Source organism: Lissotriton helveticus, chromosome 12 (assembly GCF_964261635.1).
Source record: "Lissotriton helveticus chromosome 12, aLisHel1.1, whole genome shotgun sequence".
In the NCBI taxonomy this organism is placed as follows: Eukaryota; Metazoa; Chordata; class Amphibia; order Caudata; family Salamandridae; genus Lissotriton; species Lissotriton helveticus.
In genome coordinates, this window is record NC_136073.1 from 215,910,042 (window position 1) to 215,929,390 (window position 19,349).

The following is a 19,349-nucleotide window of genomic DNA, read 5'->3' on the forward strand; positions in this document are numbered from 1 at the left end:
GCTGTTACAGCAAATGATGGCTCTGGAAGAGGTAGCTCTTGATTCAAAGATGTATATGGAGCCCCTGTCATGTGTAGTGTAAGAGGGGTCATCTCATGGGTAGCAAAAGGGGGTTAGCAGGCTCCCCCATTCATGATCAGATTCAGTAGAGCCAACCCTTGTATCAATGTAACACTCAGGAGACAGGGTGGTCTTGTCACTTCTAAACTACTATTAAAGCATCAGACTCCTCGTTAAACACATTGACAGAAGATGTATCCAGAGAAGCTGATAAATACAGCAGCAGATACAACAGCATTAAAAAGAGCAACTATCTAGCAAATGATTTCTCGCATAGACAGCTGGTAGAGCCTAGCATTACAGAATAGTGTTAGGAAGAGTCTTGGTCAGTTTGAGTTAAAATCTGCAATGGGAAGAATCACCTGTAAGTAGAGAGGGTACTGCAATCAGGCAGATTTTTCATGTACAAGAGAGTCTATTTATGTTTAGGGGTATTGCTATGTAATTGTTCTGAGACATGGTTTACTGTGGCAAGGATCCTTTATCTTTCAAATCTAGTACTGCTCTCAATGGAGAAATTAAAAGGATTTAATGGCATATGAAAATGCTGCATATTCTGAATGATAATCATAAGATTAAAGATTTATATATAGTTCAGCATAGAATTGTTTATACCCAAACTATTGGTGTCACCTGTTCTTCTTTAGGAACAGCTATGCAGATTTGATGATTAGTCAGGAATGCTTTTGGCAAGGCTGCAAAGTTCTTTGCTATCAACTTGCAGACACTATAATCTTTAAACAAATGTATGTGAAAGTTTGATTTAGTCATATTTCTTTCTTCGACAGTCAAATGAAATGTACTGAAGAATTAATAAAATTAATATATATATATATATATATATAAACTATATTAATTCTTCAGTACATGTTAATATAATTAATATATATATATGCCTCTTTTCCCTAAAAATAAAATCACCGTGAATCACCAAGCTTCTCGAGTGCTGCTACTTTTTCCTACTGAATTGGGGGAAGTTTGAGCGTCATATATATATATATATATATATATATATATATATATATATATATATTAACTATAATAATTTGCATGTAATTTTCCAAAAGTTTGGCCAGCCCCGCTGCGCTCCTTCCCTGGAAGTTTCGGGGGGATTCGTGAAGTGGGGGCTGAGAAAAAAGGGGGGTCCCAAAACGTGTTTTCCCCATGTTAATTTCCATAGGACGGTCTGACGAGTCTACAGCCCGAACCGCTGAACGGAATTGCACCAAACTTGGGTAAATTGTAGGGACTGGTACGCAGATGTGCCTTTTCTATCTTTGGTGAAAATTGCTCCAGTGGCTTTTATGAAAATTAACTTCAAAAACACATATATATCTATAGCAGCTCACCCTAAGCTTACTCCTAAACTTACCGCTACGCATACCGTACATGTACGTACGCGTACGTGTGCGTACTCCTTACGTGCACGAGCTGCATGCTGATTGGCTGCCACTGTCTGTCAACACTCTAAAACAGAAATTGTGGGCAGCCATCTTGTGCCTCGGTAGAGTGAGGTACAGGAAAGCAGAAAAACAAATGTGTAGAACTCAAAAAGGGGGCAGGGTAGAAGCACCCTGACCCCCTAGGCCTGCTCAGGGAGTCCCACAAGGACCCCCAAGGCAAAAAAAAAATATGTTTTAAAGTCGCGGGGTACGCGTACCGTACGCGTACGTACGTGCACGGTACGCGTACCCTACGACTTTTAAAAAAAACATTTTTTAAATTTTTGGTCAACAGTATACCTTACGGTGAACTGCTCCGGATTAAGAGGAACAATACTAACGATCAGGAATTCCGCAAAGCCGCGGGAAGCAGCATACAGAGGTTCAAAGCTAGAGGGTACAAAGATGGGGTACTCAGACAGGCTTGGAGCAAGGTAAGCAGGCTAGATAGAAAAACGCTGCTAGAAAACAAACAAGTGAAAACAAGAGGTGGAGAGTTTAGACTCATTACAACCTACTCCAGCAATGCTTCTGATCTTAAACGTATTATGCGGAAGCATTGGAACATACTGATGACTGACAACATCATAAAGAAAGATCTACCCTCTTACCCGTTGGTGACTTTTAGGAAAGCTAGGGCTTTAAAAGATTACCTAGTGCATAGTCACCATGAAGAGTTCAAACCCAAACCTAAGTCAGAACCCTTGAAAGGCTTCTTTCCTTGTGGTCGCTGTAAGGCGTGCAAGGTAAGTAAGCGGATTGTACAGTATAGAGTTCCTGGGATTCAGAAACCCAGAAGGATACAAAAATTCCTTACTTGTACCACGCCATACGTTGTGTACTGCTTGACATGTCCTTGTGGCAGGAGGTATGTCGGCAGTACTACAAATCCGGTGAAACTAAGAATTTTAGAGCACCAGAGAGCGATCCAGAATGCAGATGTAAGTTATCCTGTGGCCAGACATTTTGATCTAGAACATGCACGTAACAGGGACCTGTTATCTTACTTTTGTCTAGACTCTGTCCCCTCGAGTGAGAGAGGGGGAGACAGGTTACAGAAACTTAGACGACTCGAGTCGCGTTATATAATCGATCTGCAAAGCAAAATGCCTATGGGTTTAAACATGCACGAAGATTTGGGAGTTCACCTAATATGATTGACAAAATTAATTTGGTGGATGATTTTTGTATATTCTGAATTTTGTAACTATTTAATATGTAATTGATTCAAAACATGACTCGAACTATTGATGTAATGTATTTTTTGACATATGCATAGGGAGTGGACCATGGCCCATTCAGGGCAGGATAACAACACCGATTGGTATGTGGACGGGTGCAGACATTGATGTATCCAACATTATGTTTGCATTATAATAAGGGCATACCCATTCAGGGTGAAACCTGTGGTTCAAAATTATATTGAATGTAACGTTCCTAAATTGAGACGATATGTTGTAGGGATGTCTATTCAATGCATACATTGTAATGACTATTTGACCCATTCCAATATGGCGACCATACTCTGCTATTGAGTCCTCTCTCTTTGTCAATATGTCATGTGATGATTTTAAATGGCAGTTGTTTGCCGTGACTGTGATTCATTACTGAAGAAGGCCGAGTGCCGAAAGCGCGTTCTTTGAATAAATATTGTGTATATACCCTGGGAGTGCTGCTACCTCATTTTCCGCGTGAATGCGGTTTGGGACTTTTGGAGCAGATATATATATATATATATATATATATATAGTCGCTCCTTTCGCACCTTTGAAAGCAACGGGGCACTCCTAGGTGGGTGCCGTGTACATGGTGGTGCTCCGTGTTGAATATGCAGCTCCAGAACCCCCTCTCCCAGCCGGGAAAGAAGAAGCGGCACTCACGGCGTGATCGTCAGTTACAGTTTTATTTACAACGCATCATAAACGCTTAATTTTGAATAATTGGCTAAACATAATCATTGTGTGCCTAAAGTGTACAACCTGTGCATCTACCAATAGTACAGGATCAAATATGTTATCAGAAAAGCTCTACTCAACTGAATACACAAAGCTGTAGTTGTGCCACCGCTAAAATCTCAGATTTCATCTTCTGTAATAGTACAGAGTCAGTATCCAAGCACTTAAAATGATCATTCTTCTTACTACCAACACTGAAAATACAATCACCATTCGAGGTCAAGATGTAATGGGAATCCAGATAAGATCTTGCCTTCTTGAATACTAAGTTGACCCCGACATAAGATACTCTGTGATCTGAGTCCAATTAAATGTGTAATCTAGTGGTGTGTGTGTGTGTGTGTGTGTGTTTGTGTGTGTGTGTGTGCGTGTGCATGCGTGCGTACGTACATGCGTGCATGTGTGTGTGTGTGAGTGAACCTTAATCCATAGATGTAAATAGGACAGGAGATCCATGCACAATGTGTCTTCCAATTCTTGAAGTATCAGGAAGTTACTCTTTGAGTTGTATAAGTGCCTCACCATCTGCCTTGGTGACAGGCTGTGCTTGCTAAGAGAAGATGCCTCAGACAGAAGAATTCAATAAGATATCATATAGTTCAGATCTTAAAGTATTTTCAACCTAATGTCTTTCAAACATGTAGTACTGTAATGTTTATTTAAAACGTGTGAATGTCAATAGGAAAGGCAGGAGACCCAGTAGCAGAGGGCAGCTACATTACTCTGGGCCAAAATAAACTGGACTGTGTATACATTTGTGGCGCAATAATACTTCTAGAACCCTGGTCAGCCCATTGACAGGAGTGGACCAATGGTGTGACAACTTAATTTGAACACAAGACAGTTCAACTTCTTTCTGATCAGTCCTTCAAACTAAGTAACGGAAGTTTTTTAATAGACAGCACTGTGTTTGAAAGGGTTGCATGGTAAAGTGGCATAATCAGAAAATATCCGGCTGGGTGTACTTTTTTTAATATTACATTGAATGGGACGATATTTTCATAAACAATGTTCAGGGCACAATGCTTATGTCTGGAAATGTTCTGACTATGATATTCTGGCACCACACTGTTTCAAGTTACAACTGTCTAATACCTTATTTGACTACCACCTTCTTCAGATGCTCGAGGAAGCAGAGAAATAGGTAGTTTCCCTTATGGCTTGTGCACAGCAGTGGTTGTTTTCATTTATAAGGATGCAAATCCAAACCAACTGCGACTCATACAGAGCGAGTTCTTCATTAAACTTTAAAACCAGGGGCTAGATGTATCAACATACCCTTTTGCGATTTCCTAATAGCGATTTTTAAGGAATCGCTATTTGGGAATTGCAAAATGGCATGTATGTAGAAATTCGCTATTTTTTAGTGATTTCGTAAAATTCCTTATTTGCGATTAGCAAATTGCTAATCGCAAATAACGAACAATTTCCCATTCATTTCTATGGGTCAAGAGGCCCATAGGAATGAATGTGAAATTATTCTCAATTTGCGATTCACAATTTGCTAATTGCAAATTGAGAATAATTGCAAGGGTGCAGGGGTGTCTCAAGGACACTCTGCTGCACCCCTGTAAACGACATGTGTGTGCATATGGTGCACATACATGACCTAAGGGCATGTATGAGCATCACATGGCACCTTTACAAATAGCATGAAGTGCATTTGTAAAAGAATTTGCAAATTACCACCAACTACAAGTTGGTGGTAATGTGCGATTTCTTAGCCAAAATTCGCTAAAATGAAATGTTTCATACATAGCATTTAAGAAATCGCAATTTGCGATTTCTTAAATGCTTGCGCAATGTTAAGGAATCCCAAAATTTCCGATTCCTTAATATTGCAAACTTTTTGCATGATACATCTCATTTCCCGTTTTTCTTGTCGCAAACGCTGCTATTTTGCGAATCTCAGCATTTGCGACAAGAAAAAAGCTTGATACATCTACCCCTAAGATTCTAGCCAAAATTCTAATGGTTTAACTCATGTGGTGATAGATCAAGTAGTCTGTAAGAATGATTCAGGAGTGATGCCCTACATGTGCACTAGACAGAATCTCAGACATGTGTATGAGTGTAAGGAATATATATGTGGGATCATGTAGCCAAGCTCAATTCTGTCATTAGAAGCCGCCTAGGCCATGAACTCAGTTCAATGGTCCTATATGCAGAGAGTTTTGGAGAAGATCGGCCTCTGCCCATATTATTTACTCTTAGATTAAACTTCTTTATACCGCCTCTTTGGTAATAATGTTGGCGAATAGGGTCCTGTGGATGTATTTGCCCCCTAGAGGGGCTAAGGGACAGGGCACTAACGGGGGCTAATTAAGAAAATAATGCTCAATTAGAACCCTGCTCTTGTTTTTTAATATGTCCATGGTACCCTGTCAATAAATAGTAATTCTTTTCGGGTATACATCGAGGCACTATTAAGATTATTTTTTTCAACTGGATCTCTGCGTTATCAAGGAAGATACCTTATATGAGAACTCCCATTACTGGTTGCGTCCACCCTGGTGCCACTATTTAGTGGGTGAGGCGTCTACTCGAAATATCTTTGGATATCCCAGGAGGAACTCGACGCGGTTTTCGTCCCCTTTCTTGTAGAGATGCAGCCAGGTACTGCCTTGTAAATGAGCACAAAGTCATGATCTGCAATGCTTTCATAATGGGGAGACAGTGCAGTATTCTCGGGTAAAGGGTGATATGGTTGCATCATCTCATGCCAAATAGAAGCATGAGGACGTAGCTCTGGAATGCTGGGAGTTTTTCAGCACAGATAACATTAAAGTAGTTCAGACTACAGAACACCACAGTGATTGTATGGAGGGGTGCACTGAGATTGCCTGCAACCGCAAATGTGGAAAATGCAGTAGTTATTTCCACATTAATGCTACTAGTACTAAGCTTTCCAAGCCCCCAATTCCGTACTTTCGATTCTAGCAACTGTCAACTGAGTAGTTTCAGTGAATTCCATACAGTTCTTCTATGCACCTGTTTAGGAAGCGAAGGTTAGCAAATACTCCAAACAGGCATAATTTAACTAAAGGCATTGCCATAAATTCAGATTCATAAAAAACACCTTTTGTAAAGTGGGGCCATAGTGTTTAATCCCTCAGGCCGTCTGATTCGCCTGCTGTTAGCACTGTCTGTTACAGCAGTGTTCTACTGAAACTAAACGTATGCACATACATTAGAGCTTAGAAGGGACCTCAAACACTATGCAACCTATTCCTCATAAGGTCCACAATAGTTTATTGGTCAGCTATCAGTAACACACTCTGCTTCAACGTACAGGATCCCCTGACTCTATCGCACGCCTAACGTCAGAATGAAATTACCCAATCTTCACATAAAATGCCACAATCTGCTGATTTGGCTTTCCTGTGCCATTTTGATCCATGAGTCATTGGGAAATGATTTCACTGCATCCTAGTCATAGTCATTAGATATTATTAAGCACAACATATCACCCAGGGGTCTCAAAACAGTGAAGGGAAAGAAAGACAACAACAGTAGAAGGATAGTGATCAGAAGAGCCAAGTTTTTAACCTCTTCCGAAACTGTTTGTGGAAGATGACCATACGAAGCTGCAATGGAAGCTTGTTCCAGAAAGCAGGGACAAGATGAGAAAAGGATTTATGGTCATTCCTGGCAGTACGAATCCTGAGGGGAGAGAGAAGATGTTTGGTTTGTGACCTAAGGGTCCTATTAAGTAAGTACCAGTTTAGTTTTTGGGCAAGGTAACTAGGCTCGTTTCCATACATGGTCTTATGTACCAGACAGATGATCTTAAAACTGATTCATTTCATGATGGAAAGCCAGTGTAGAGTTTTCAGACTAGGTGCCAGCGGGGACCATGCAGGGAGATTTAGCACCAGTCTAGTGGCAGTGTTCTGTAAGACTTGGAGTTTGGTGAGAGTCTCTTCATTGATGGAGGCCAACAGGGCATTTCCACAGTCGAGCTGACTTAAAATTAGACCCTGGACAAGCGGTTTCCTTGATTCAACTGGGATCCATTGAAAGATCTTATGTAGGCTTCACATTTGTCCATAGTAAGTGCCAGTTATATGGTTTACGTGATCTTTGATAGACAGCTTGTTGTCGATCTTCACTCCTAGGTTACGTACCATTGGCTTAGGAGAAGGGCACGGACCAAGACTCTGAGGCCACCAGTCATTAGATCAGAATTCGTGACCTTCCCGGAAAGGATGATCTCTGTCTTGCTGGCGTTAAGTTGAAGGTGGCTGGTGTCAGTTGGATTGGGACCAAGAATGATCAATAGTTGTGTGTCATCTGCATATGACACTGTGTCGAATCCATTAGATCTGATCACCTTGGCCAAAGGTGCCACATAGAGATTTAAAAGCATGGGACTTAGAATGGATCCCTGGGGGACTACCTTATCTACCGACTGGCTGTAAGAGGCCAGGGTACCCAGTTATACCGTTGAAGTTTGGTCAGTTAGATAGTTCTTAAACCAGCCTGGGGCCGTTCCCCTGACTCCCATCTTCCACAGTTGATGCTCTAAAATCCTGTGGGAGATGGTGTCAAAAGCAGCGAAAAGGTCTAGAAGGACAAGCATGGTTGACTGCCCACTGTCCTGGGCAGGTCTTATATTATTGACTACCTCCAACAGCGAGGTTTCAGTGCTGTGGGCAACCCAAACCCTGATTGGGAGGGGTCCAACAACTTGTGGCGGTCTAGATAGGTTGTAAGTTGCTTGTTGACCAGGGACTGCAGAACCTTTCCAAAGTGAGGAAGAAGAGAAATGGGGCGATTGTTGCTATGCTCCTTGCGATTTGCCGAAGGCTATTTAAAAATTGGCTTGACCCTGGCTGCTTTCCATTTTATAGGGACTGTTGCTTGGGTTAAGGACAAGTTAAAAAGGTCAGTGAGACTCTTGAGAAGTGCGGGGGCAATGGTGGACAGAATATGAGGTGGAACTGGGTCAACCGGGTAACTCGAGTTGACCTTGGAGAGGGCAGGGCTAACATCTTCTTGAGTGAGTAAGGTGAACTCTTCTAGGCGGGTAGTAGCAGATATCTGATTACCGTCAGGTTCATTATAATGATTTTCGGTAGTATGATTGAGAAAGGAGTTATGAATAGTGTTGATCATGTTCCCAAAGAAGGTGGATAACGTGTCCACCGACTCTTTTGAAGAGGTATCATCGGACGGACAGGAGGGAGGGTTGGTAAATTATTTTAGTATTTTTTAAAGCTCCTTATTTGAGTTAGCAGCCTTGTTGATTCTGTTACTAATATACGTTTTTTTGGCTAACTTGATATTATCTAGGTAATGTCTGTAGATGACTTTGTATGCCTGTATGTCCTCGGTGCTTTTGGTTTTCCGCCATTTGCGTTCAGCTTTCGTACTGGCTGGATTTTAGGGATTCAATAAACCAAGAAGACACTTTGGACTTAAACTTGACCCTTGACAAAAGTGCACAGATGTGGAAGGCCAGGGTGATTGCCTTCTCAGGGGCTTCCACTGCATCTATATTATCGGTGCTTGTTAGGAGCGTGGGGCAGAAGTAGGGTGAAAAGGTAGCTAAACTGACTTTCCTCCAGGGCAGGCTCCATTTCTGTTCACTATTAGGATTGTTGTTAGTAGTAACTATTTGTAAAGAATATATCAACTGATGAAGTATGAAACATTGACCTTCTGACACGTAAAGCCCATACACTATCTTGTATGATTTATAGTCAGAAATACTCGTTTAAAAGAAACAATAAGATTTGCAATGTATTAGGAAACAAGGAAGCCCCATGACTATATTGGGGCAATGGGAGGCAGAATGACCCGTTCTGCCCTGTTGACATGTTCAGTTACGCAATATCTAAGGAACATCCAACAGTCTTGTGCGGCTTCCTGGCACCTTCAATCAGTGGTGTAGCATCGGTTGCCAGCGCCCAGGGCAAGGCAAGTATCCTTTTACTTTTCTATTCAAATTTTGCCCCCTATTGAAATTTCGCACTCCTAAGAATGCCCCTAAGAATGTTGTGCCTGGGGCAGCCACCCCTGTGGCCCCGCCCATGCTTATCTACTGCCTTCAATGGCCATACATGAGCCATCTAGTTTTCAGATATCAACAGCTCTGAAAGTCTTTGATGTGGTCACAAATGTTATAGTTCTTATAATCTGTGCCAAATAAGAATTCTTGCTTTGTAACTGTGGCAAAATTATTATACTAATTGTTTGGGAAAGTGCTGAGTTGTATAACGCTACACAAGCACCAAAAAAATAAATTGAAGAGATAAGTGATTTTACTGTTAAATATACTGGTGTTCATATTGTTTCATTACAAGAAACCCCTTCAACACCAGGCATTACTATTACCCAACTCACATGACATCTGAGGAAGGCAGGCTAAGTAAACCTGCTGGGACTGAAACATGTGACTTGCTGGGTGGATGACTACTTAGCCCCCAGGATATCCAACAGGTTTTTACCTTCCCTAGAGCCTACTAGTGAGAATCCAGGGTTAGGTCTCTCTGCTCTAAAAGGGTGAATAATTTCAGCTTCCCTATGGAACTCAGAGGGCTGTATCTATAATTCATTCCATCTGTGCCAGCCTTTTCATTTTGCAGTTGATGTAAACTGTTGGTGGAAATAATTATTTGCATTTGTCATCCTTTCTTTGACACAATGGCGCAGTTGATTCCATATTTTACTTTGGCACTTGTTTTATTGCTGTTTATGATGCCACCTATGTTTACTATGCATCAAATTATTCATGCGAGTTTTGGTTCAAAATGCTTTGCGGCCGTTAAATACATACATTATGCCAGGGACAAAACAGTGCATGCAGCTATACGGTATTGCAATGTTGCTCTTGTCTCTTTGGGGTTGCTGTTCTCACCTGCTGGAATGCTCGTAGCATACATGCAATCACGAATGAAGGTTTTCCATGATTCGGAGTAGGGTAACTTACAAAAGGACTCCACATAATGGTGTTCGGGTCTTTGCATTCATTTAACTACTCATCCTTGCAATACTTTGTGGACACCAGCTGCTCCTCCGCTAAGGCGGAGGAGCGTCACCCCACTTCACTAGGAACAGTGCAAAGGAAAAATAAAACGATAATAACCGAACCTTATTATCATTTTATTCTTAGTCTGGCTGCAAGCTCCATGTTAAGGCAGGCAAAGCTGGGTTCCCATGACTCAGAGGGAGGAGGAGTAGCTGGTGCACCTTAAGTGCGCATGGCAGTTTGGCCAGCCCAAGATGACCGGCTAAACCGCCATGCGCACGCTGCATGTTCTCCTGTATTGTACAGCCTGGGGGGAGAATATGCACAGCCTTGCAGTCCCCATCTGATGGCCGAACTACGGCTCTCAGACTATTCACAACACTGCTGTAAGACAGCTTTGTGATTGGCTAGGGGAGACTGGGAGCCTGGGTGTTTTCCGGGAGGCAGGAAACAGCGAGGACGAGGAGAGGCGGTGGCTGGCGAGGTAAGTTCTTTTTTATTTTTTTCCAACCCCTCCCATCATTGCAATGCCAACCCCCCATCCCCACCCCCCTCCCCCGCCACCATCCCCAACCAGCCGCTGGCCGCTGCGTTTCGTGGAACAACTTTAACTGGAACATGCATCCATCAAAACACATCTAGCAACCTTACTGTAGCCTAACATTCTCCTATTCACGAGGCCAGACTCCACTACATTCATAACATCGACCGTTCAAGGATGAGATTTGCAAAGGAGCCCCATAAACACAAACGTTAGCTCACCTCATGCCTTGCGTAGAGCGCTTCTGGAAATTCTGCCAGAGCTGAGGAACGCCCAGCATGGCCTCCATCAACACTGCTACAAAGCCGAGTCCTTCCACAAAGATGGCAGAATCTATGAAGATGTAGGTGACCAATGTACACGCAATGCTTACAAAGAGGCAGAACTGGAGATAATCCACAAATCGACTCCATTTCCAGAAGTATTGAAGATCAAAATCTGATAGAAAAAACATAAAATCAATTTCCAAGCCAGTGAATATTGTAAGTCATTGATTTATAACTTCAGCATTTCACTAAGCATAATTCAAGATAGGGTGAACTACCTCATTCCAGGTCATTACTGCCACCAGACCCGCATTTTTCACATACAAATCATTGTTTTCAGGTGTGTTACTTTATTATGTTTAATGAAAGCAAAACAAAACTACAACACTCAGAATGCATTTGGCTGGCAAACAGAAGTCCTGAACTGGAAACAGCGCCCATACTGGCATGGGGGAATTTCAACTATATTAATTGATTTAGGCCTCATCGGCCGCCAACAATTCATTTTTAAAAACATGTAATAAACAAAGAGGGATTAAATCTCATTTAAACGGAAACCACACCATTTAAAAAATACTTCACTACATGAACATTCTTAAAAATAAAACATTTATAGAAACTACAGCACACTTGTTCATTAGGTGCCAAATCCGTAAAACAAACTCATTAAAAGATGGTATGTTATACTTTTGAATCACTGCACCTAAATACCATCTTCGCAAAACATGTAATGCTGGACAGATATACAGCACGTTTAAGCCCTGAATACCACCTTGACAGAGATGTCAAGTATAATAATTTTGTGATTGACCTGCTCACTTCCCTATAAATACCCTAAACTGCAGATTACGTGTTTAAAGTAAAAATATAATTCTTCTTGCAATATGCTCTAAAAAGTATAAAAGTTATGGTTGGGCCTCAATGTCCAGTCCTCCATCTGGGAAAGTATTATATTTTTTTAAGTTAATACAGTGCCCATTATCATATTTAAAACTTCTCAATGAGGGTGTTCTCTTTAAAAATAATCACAGTTGACCAGGAGACAATTCTGAAGCTACTCAATGGTGAGATCACACCTTTCCAGGGCATACTAGAAATTAACTGCAAGAGTATCTTGTTTACCAGCCATGCTAGACATTTCATTCTTCAAAAATAGTTTGAAGGGTCTGTCTGGGGCATTAACTAAATGGTAGCCCCTTTAAATACCTTGCAAGTGCCTGGATATAAGTGCTGCATAGGACACATTTAAGAGCCAAAACTTGCACTGAAATATAGGAACCAAAGGAACAGAACTTTCAAAGGAACTTACTTTCATGTTTATTTAATGAGGACCAAGTACTAAAGAACTTATATTCTAAACTATAGGTTAGAGTCAATGGTATTTTAGTTATATAGATTTCTAATAAAAATTAAAAATTTCTCCCACTCCGCGAGTTATAAATTGTATTTAATGTATCTCCATGGGCTGTAGTCTTGCTCTCAAATTAACTAAAATGACTTTTGTTACTCAAATAATAGGAAAAGATTCTACCAAGATGTAGATATGATTTTACTATCTCAAAGTTATGCTGTCCGAAGCCCAATCATACACTTTGCATTTTTTCCTTCCTCTAAGAGGCAAAATGTAACCTTGTTCCCACAGTTTAGGGCTACAATTCACCAAAGGTGTCTGGAATTTTATACCAGTCCTGCTAGATTTAGGTCAGTGCAGGTTGGGTCGACCTGGTTTTTCTTTTTTAGTATACAATGTCTTGTGTGTCTCTTCCTTAATTTCTTTATGTGTTTAATGACTAGGAGAATGCTGTAAAACATGTTTAAGAATATGTGTATTAATTTCAGGTTACTATATTGATTATTGAGTGTCATTCTGGTTCTTCTTCCCTCTTTGTGCTTTTTCATTGAGTTACATTATCTTTACCATTATTTTAGTGCAGGACTCGAACTCAAGAATTAACTTATCAGTAGCCATGATTGGCAGATCTATACATTTCATTATCAATCCATATAATACACCTATTTTAAAAGGATTCCAAGGTAGTCCGCCCATTAGATGATTGAATATCATCCTCACAATTGCCAATATCTAAAGACCAATTTGAGGTTGTTTTCTAGAGGAAGATCTAAAATAACTCGAAGAACTGAATGGTTGATGTAAATTGAATCAAAAAGCATATTTCTGAGAACATTGTGAATGACTGATAGGTCGCAAACCCATAGTCAATTATTGATGTTCCATAATAGCATTTTCCAGTTGCCAGGATGGGTATATCAGATTCATTATGAACATTAATCACCACAGTACCCATTACTCTTAACTACTCCAACAAGAAAATTACAGTTTATCTGCTATACTGCTGCTTTGGAATAATGCTTCTTCTAATTCTATATTACTCCATGCTTGTATAGCCTCATTAGAAAGATTTGCATTAAAATCCCCTACAATTAATTTCCACTGAACTTTCATTTTTTCAATAGCTCCACTTATAAAATCAAAGTAGCGAATTAAGAAGGAATGATTTTGCAATCCTGGAGGGATTTAGATATTAAAAAGCAAGAGAGAGTTCCACTGAAAATTGGATGCCAAAGAAAAATCAATCCTAATATAGCCTCACAGTCCGCTGTAGCAGGCTATGCCAGCTATTAAAGGCCCGCTCCTGCGTTAAAGCCCGAGCCGAAGGCATGGGACTTTAACAAGAGACCGGGACTTTAATAGCCGGTATAGTCCTGCTACAAAGGGCTATAAGGCTATTAGAACATTCTGCCACTAGAGGGCAGAATGTTCTAACAAATAAAATAAAGGCCCCTCGAAGCTCGGTTTAAATCCCCTCAAGCTCCGAGAGGCCTTTGTAAAAAAATTGGAATGTTGCTCTGCGGCCCTTTACCAGCCCGTAGAAGCATGGAGCACTCCGTTGTCTACAATGGAGCTCCCAACATTCGAATGTTCTAATACGCTGTAGAACATCACTAGAATGGAGAACAATCTCATACTTCCAATTATAAATCGTTAATATGTCTATTGCTAATGGCCCCTTTGCACAACCCTTTTTGGAACTTTTGGCTGGGCACTTATTACATAGTGGTTTTCTACTACAAAATAATTGTCAGTTTCCAGTAAACGTATAATGGAAATCTTTAGATTCCTTAAAAATGTATGTGTATTGAAATTAGGTCCTTCTGAGTTCCCAGAAAGGATCTGAAGTTTTTGGTTAATTTAAAGGTCTACTTTCCATGCATAATTTGTTTTAGTTGAACCCTTTTGCCAACGAGGGCCAGGATTCTTCTTTATTTAATGTGGATGGGGTGGGTTATGACAAGATTTTAAAAATTATTTTCTATTTGAGATTAATTTTGGATTGATGTTAGATAGAAATCACAGTTCAAGGGAAATTCAATATGACACATAATTAATTTAATATTGATAGAAGACAGTAATAATTATTGAGGGTGTATATGGGTGAGACTGAGTACTCTAGATCTGTAGAAAGACAGTTATCAACAGAAAAACATTGTCAAACTCAATAGGTGGAGAAATGAAAGAGTCCAGACTTTTTGGATGTGACAAGTGAAAATCTGTATCTGTGACATGTGAAATCTGATACTTCATATCCCATCGATCAACGGAAGGACCTTTCACATGATGCCGCTGCCACTTCACCTGCAGCTCAGATCCTCCCATCATCATGGAAACCCTCACCACACCCACCTCACCGACACAGCTACCCCGGAACTACTATACTGACTTTTTTTCAATGCGCGATCACTCTACAAACACACCACCAAAATCTGGGACACAATCTCCACCCTCTCCCTGAAGTAATCTTCATTACAGAGACCTCTTCAACCCCGCATCCCCGCATGACATCGCTATCGACACTGCGACACCCATCGGCTGCAAGATGATATAACAGGATCGCACCAACAAGCACGGAAGTGGTATCACAGTCACCCACAAAGAAACCATCTGCTGCACCACCACCAAACACAACCCTGCACCAATCATGGAACACCTCAACTTCAAACTTCAATTTGATGGCACAACTACCATCAGAGGCACCCTCGCATACAGACTCCAAGTACCATGCCCCGGTTTCTGCAACGCCATCCCTGATTTCATTGCCCCCAATTGCCATTGACTCTAAGCACTACATCCTCCTCAGTGACCTCAACTTACACCTCGATGACCCCAAAGACGGGAACAATGGCAACCTCCTGGAAAGCATGAGCAATATCAGCCTCACTCAACTGGTCGCCAACCTCACACACAGCTCAGGACACAAGCTTGACCCGATCTTTACGTCCAGTGACAGAGTAAAGTCCAATCCTGTCACCAAACTCACCTGGACCGACAATGTCATTGTTCACTTCACAATCACAGGATCCCCAAGCACCACAACCAAGTCTCCCACCTCCTCCCACCACAGCTGGAAAAAAGTGACAGAGTCCAAATGGATGAACACCTTTAACACCATCCACCCCGACTTCGCAACCAACCTTGAACAGGCCGTCAAGAATCTTTCCAGCTGGATCACAAGCTGTGCTGACAGAGTCACCCCTATCAAGCCCACCAAGACCAGCAGATCCACCATACAAGCCAGCTGGTATGCACCAGAACTCAACTCAGGACAATGAAATGCAACTGCAAACAGCTACACAACTCAGAGACATCTTGAAAGACTACTTCCACAACAAGATATCCACCATCTACAGAAACTACAAACTCTAACCCACCAACTTCTACAACCTTCTCACACCAATGGGCACCACTCACAACCACCCACTTACAGGAACAACTCACCACACAGAGATCACAGCCATCATGAACTCCATTCACACTGGAGCACCCATGGACCTTTGTCCCCATCACTTCTTCAACCTTGAATGCAAGGAAATCAGCTGCAAACTCTTCTCCATTCTCAATGCATCAATCACCACAGCCACCTTCCCTGGCGGATAGAAACATGCAGAGGTCAGACCCCTCCTCGAGAAACTCTCCACAAACCCCAGTGACCTCAAGAACTACTGGCCCATCTCTCTGCTCCCCTTCCCCACCAATGTCCTCAAGAAAGACATCAACCAGCATCTCACTGAAAACCTGGAGAGAAACAACCTGCTGGACAAATCCAAATCTTGTTTCCATACCAACCACAGCACAGAAACCGCCCTGATCACTACCACTGACGACACCAGCACCCTCCTTGACAAACAGCAGCCCTGATCATCCTCGACCTCTCAGCAGCATTCGGCACCATATCCCACCACACCCTCATCAAGAGACTACACCACATCGGGATCCAGGTAGACACCCTCAGATGGATCGCATCCTTCCTCACAGGACGAATCCAGAGAATCCACCAGCAACCCTTCACCGTGGAACCCAAGATCACCACCTGCGGTGCCACTAAAGGTTTATATCTCAGCCCTACCCTGTTCAACATCTACATGATGCCTCTGGCCATCATCATTAGAACCCATGGCCTAAACATCATATCCTATGCAGATGATACCAAGCTCATCCTCTTGCTCCCAGAAGACCCCTCTACCTCTAGTACAAACTTCTTCAACCGCATGACGAGTGTCTCTAACTGGATGAAGACCACCTGTCTGAAGCTCAACACGTACAAGACGGAAGTGCTGATTTTTGGGAAGGACACCTCCCGTGAAATGACCCATGGGGCCCTCTGAATTCGGAACCACGCCAACAGACCACGCCCACAACTTTGGCATTGTCCTGGACAGAAAACTTACCATGAAATGCCAGATCAAAGCTGGCTACTCCACCCGAGTTTACACCTTCCGTATGCTCCGAAAGATCTTTAGATGGCTCCCAGTCAATACCAGGAAAACCATCACTAAAGCCCTAGTAACCACCAGGCTTGACTACGGCAATGTGCTCTATGCTTGTCTCACTACCCAACTCCTGAAGAGACTCCAGACGATAAAGAACTCTGCTGCCAGACTTATCCTCAACCTCCCCAAACGGACCCATATCACCCCCAACTCAGGAACCTCCACTGGCACCCCCATCCAGAAAAGATGCCAATTCAAGATGCTGATACGAGCCTAAAAGGCCCTCCACAACCAAGGAACAGCATAGATCAACCACAGCCTGAACTTTCACTAACCCACCAGACACCTGCAGTCCGCCTTCCACGCCCTCGCATACATTGCCCGCATCCGCCGAAGTTACAGTGGAGGATGCTACTTTTCTTAATTTGCCACCAAGTCCTGAAATGACCTTCCCCTCCACCCCCGAACATCATCCTATCTCTCGGAATTCAGAAAGGGACTCAAGACCTGGCTGTTTGACTGATCCCAGCAAGAACCTAGCACCTGGATACTCTCATGGGTGTTTAGCCAGACTTTACACATCCCAACTGATTGACTGATACATTTATTGAACAGCATTAATAAAATGAGTTCTGGCCTGAACTTGCAAGTATTTATTTCCTACAATAAGTGAACAATGACTCTGAAATACAACAACCAACGGATTATGCTCTTTATCCTCAGAAAAGGGTATTACAGCCCTTTTGAGGCTTGGTTGGTGCAAGAGGATTACTTGAGTCTATAAATAACATCATATTGGAGAGCTCAGATACTTGCTGTTCCAGAATGAACATAAAACGTCATGAAGATATTTTGTTATTCTGTATTTCGTTAATTTTCCTTTCTTCTTTTGGATATTAACTTGTTCTTTTCCTTTATGTTTTCTTTTCTACTATAAAGAAGGTTCAGGTAAGGTTCGTGGCATATCTTTAACTTCTTTATTACAGATAGGAAAACGCTGAAAGGGAACATTAGGTTATATAAAGCAAAGTGTATTTGTTTTAAATTGATCTTCTGTAAATAAACTTCACAGTTAGCATTCTTCTGTTCCTTTTTTTTCCTCATTGCTGGATTCCTAGTCTGAATACTCCTTTTATTCACCTTTTTCATATACTAATTCAGTTAACCTATCTTGTGTTTTGGGGTCAGCATAAGCTTGAACATAAGGTTCTATAGGTTTTCCTGAAAAATTAGGCCAGTTAGCAATCGTAACTAATATTGTGATAGGACTTCTAATATGTGATCTGAGTTAAGTGTCATTTGCTCCAAGAGATTTAAAAGGGAGTACAGTATTTTCAGTGATATCTTTTGATCCTCTGATAACTGAAGATAGTTCCCTGGGAGATTAGAAGAAACATTCAAGGGGAAGTCCAGAGTAATACATACTTCTTCTTCTTTAGGGAGTTGAATATCACTCGGAGTACTGTTGTAGAGCCCTAATGTTTCTCTTGTTTCTAATAGGCACTAGAAATGTTGGGAGATTTAATTGAACATCCCAAAAAATAGATTACATTGAAATTGGAGACAGCATAGCAAGCTCATTAGCATGCATAGGCATCTTAAGTGGGGCCACATGTATGAAACTATTTTGCATTAGAAAATGGTGCGAATCACACAATTCAGCTGTTTGCGAATGCAAAATTGCCTTTCATGATGTATGAAAGGCTTTGCAGACGCATATTTAGGTAATCTCAATTTTTTGTGATTACTAAAATTGCAAATGTAAATAGGGATTCACAATTTGCGATTCTGTAAGAACATGTATGACGCATTTTCCAAATGCAAACTGTGCCTGTATGAAAATGCAATTACCATTGACTTCAAGTCGATGGTAACAATGTGCAAACTTTGAAAAATGCATAAAACTGCATTTTTGAAAGTGCTAAGTAGGCACACCTGCCCCGAGGGTAGGTGTGTGCATTACATGTGCACATTGTTTTCTTTTTTGGGGGGGGTTCCAGTGGGGCCTTAGGCCCCTGGGAACCCTTGGCTTTGCATTTGCTTATTTGCGATTACCAATTAGGTAATCACAAATTAGCGAATTTGGCCTTTCAGCCTATAGGAATAAATTGAGTAATATTACCTAATAGCGATTCCATAATTACCAAATCGCTATTAGGTAATATTAAGGAATTGCACAATGTTTGTGATTTGTCACATACATAGCCTTTTGCGATTACCAAATAGCGATTCAGTAAAAATCGCAATTTGGTAATCACAAAATGCTATTTTGATACATGTGGCCCCAAGTGAGGAAACTATAATTACACCTGCTATTGTCAAAAG

The 19,349-nt window shown here is 41.5% G+C and overlaps 1 protein-coding gene across 1 annotated transcript in view; it reads right to left on the reverse strand.

Annotated features, from left to right (window-relative positions):
• The window catches only part of LOC144797742 (solute carrier family 66 member 2-like), a 241,594-nt gene that overhangs the window by 15,776 nt on the left and 206,469 nt on the right, over positions 1 to 19,349 (reverse strand). The window contains exon 4 of the mRNA XM_078668486.1: positions 11,193 to 11,409. Coding sequence (XP_078524612.1) covers positions 11,193 to 11,409 — 217 coding nt within the window. The remainder of the gene's footprint in view (positions 1 to 11,192; positions 11,410 to 19,349) is intronic.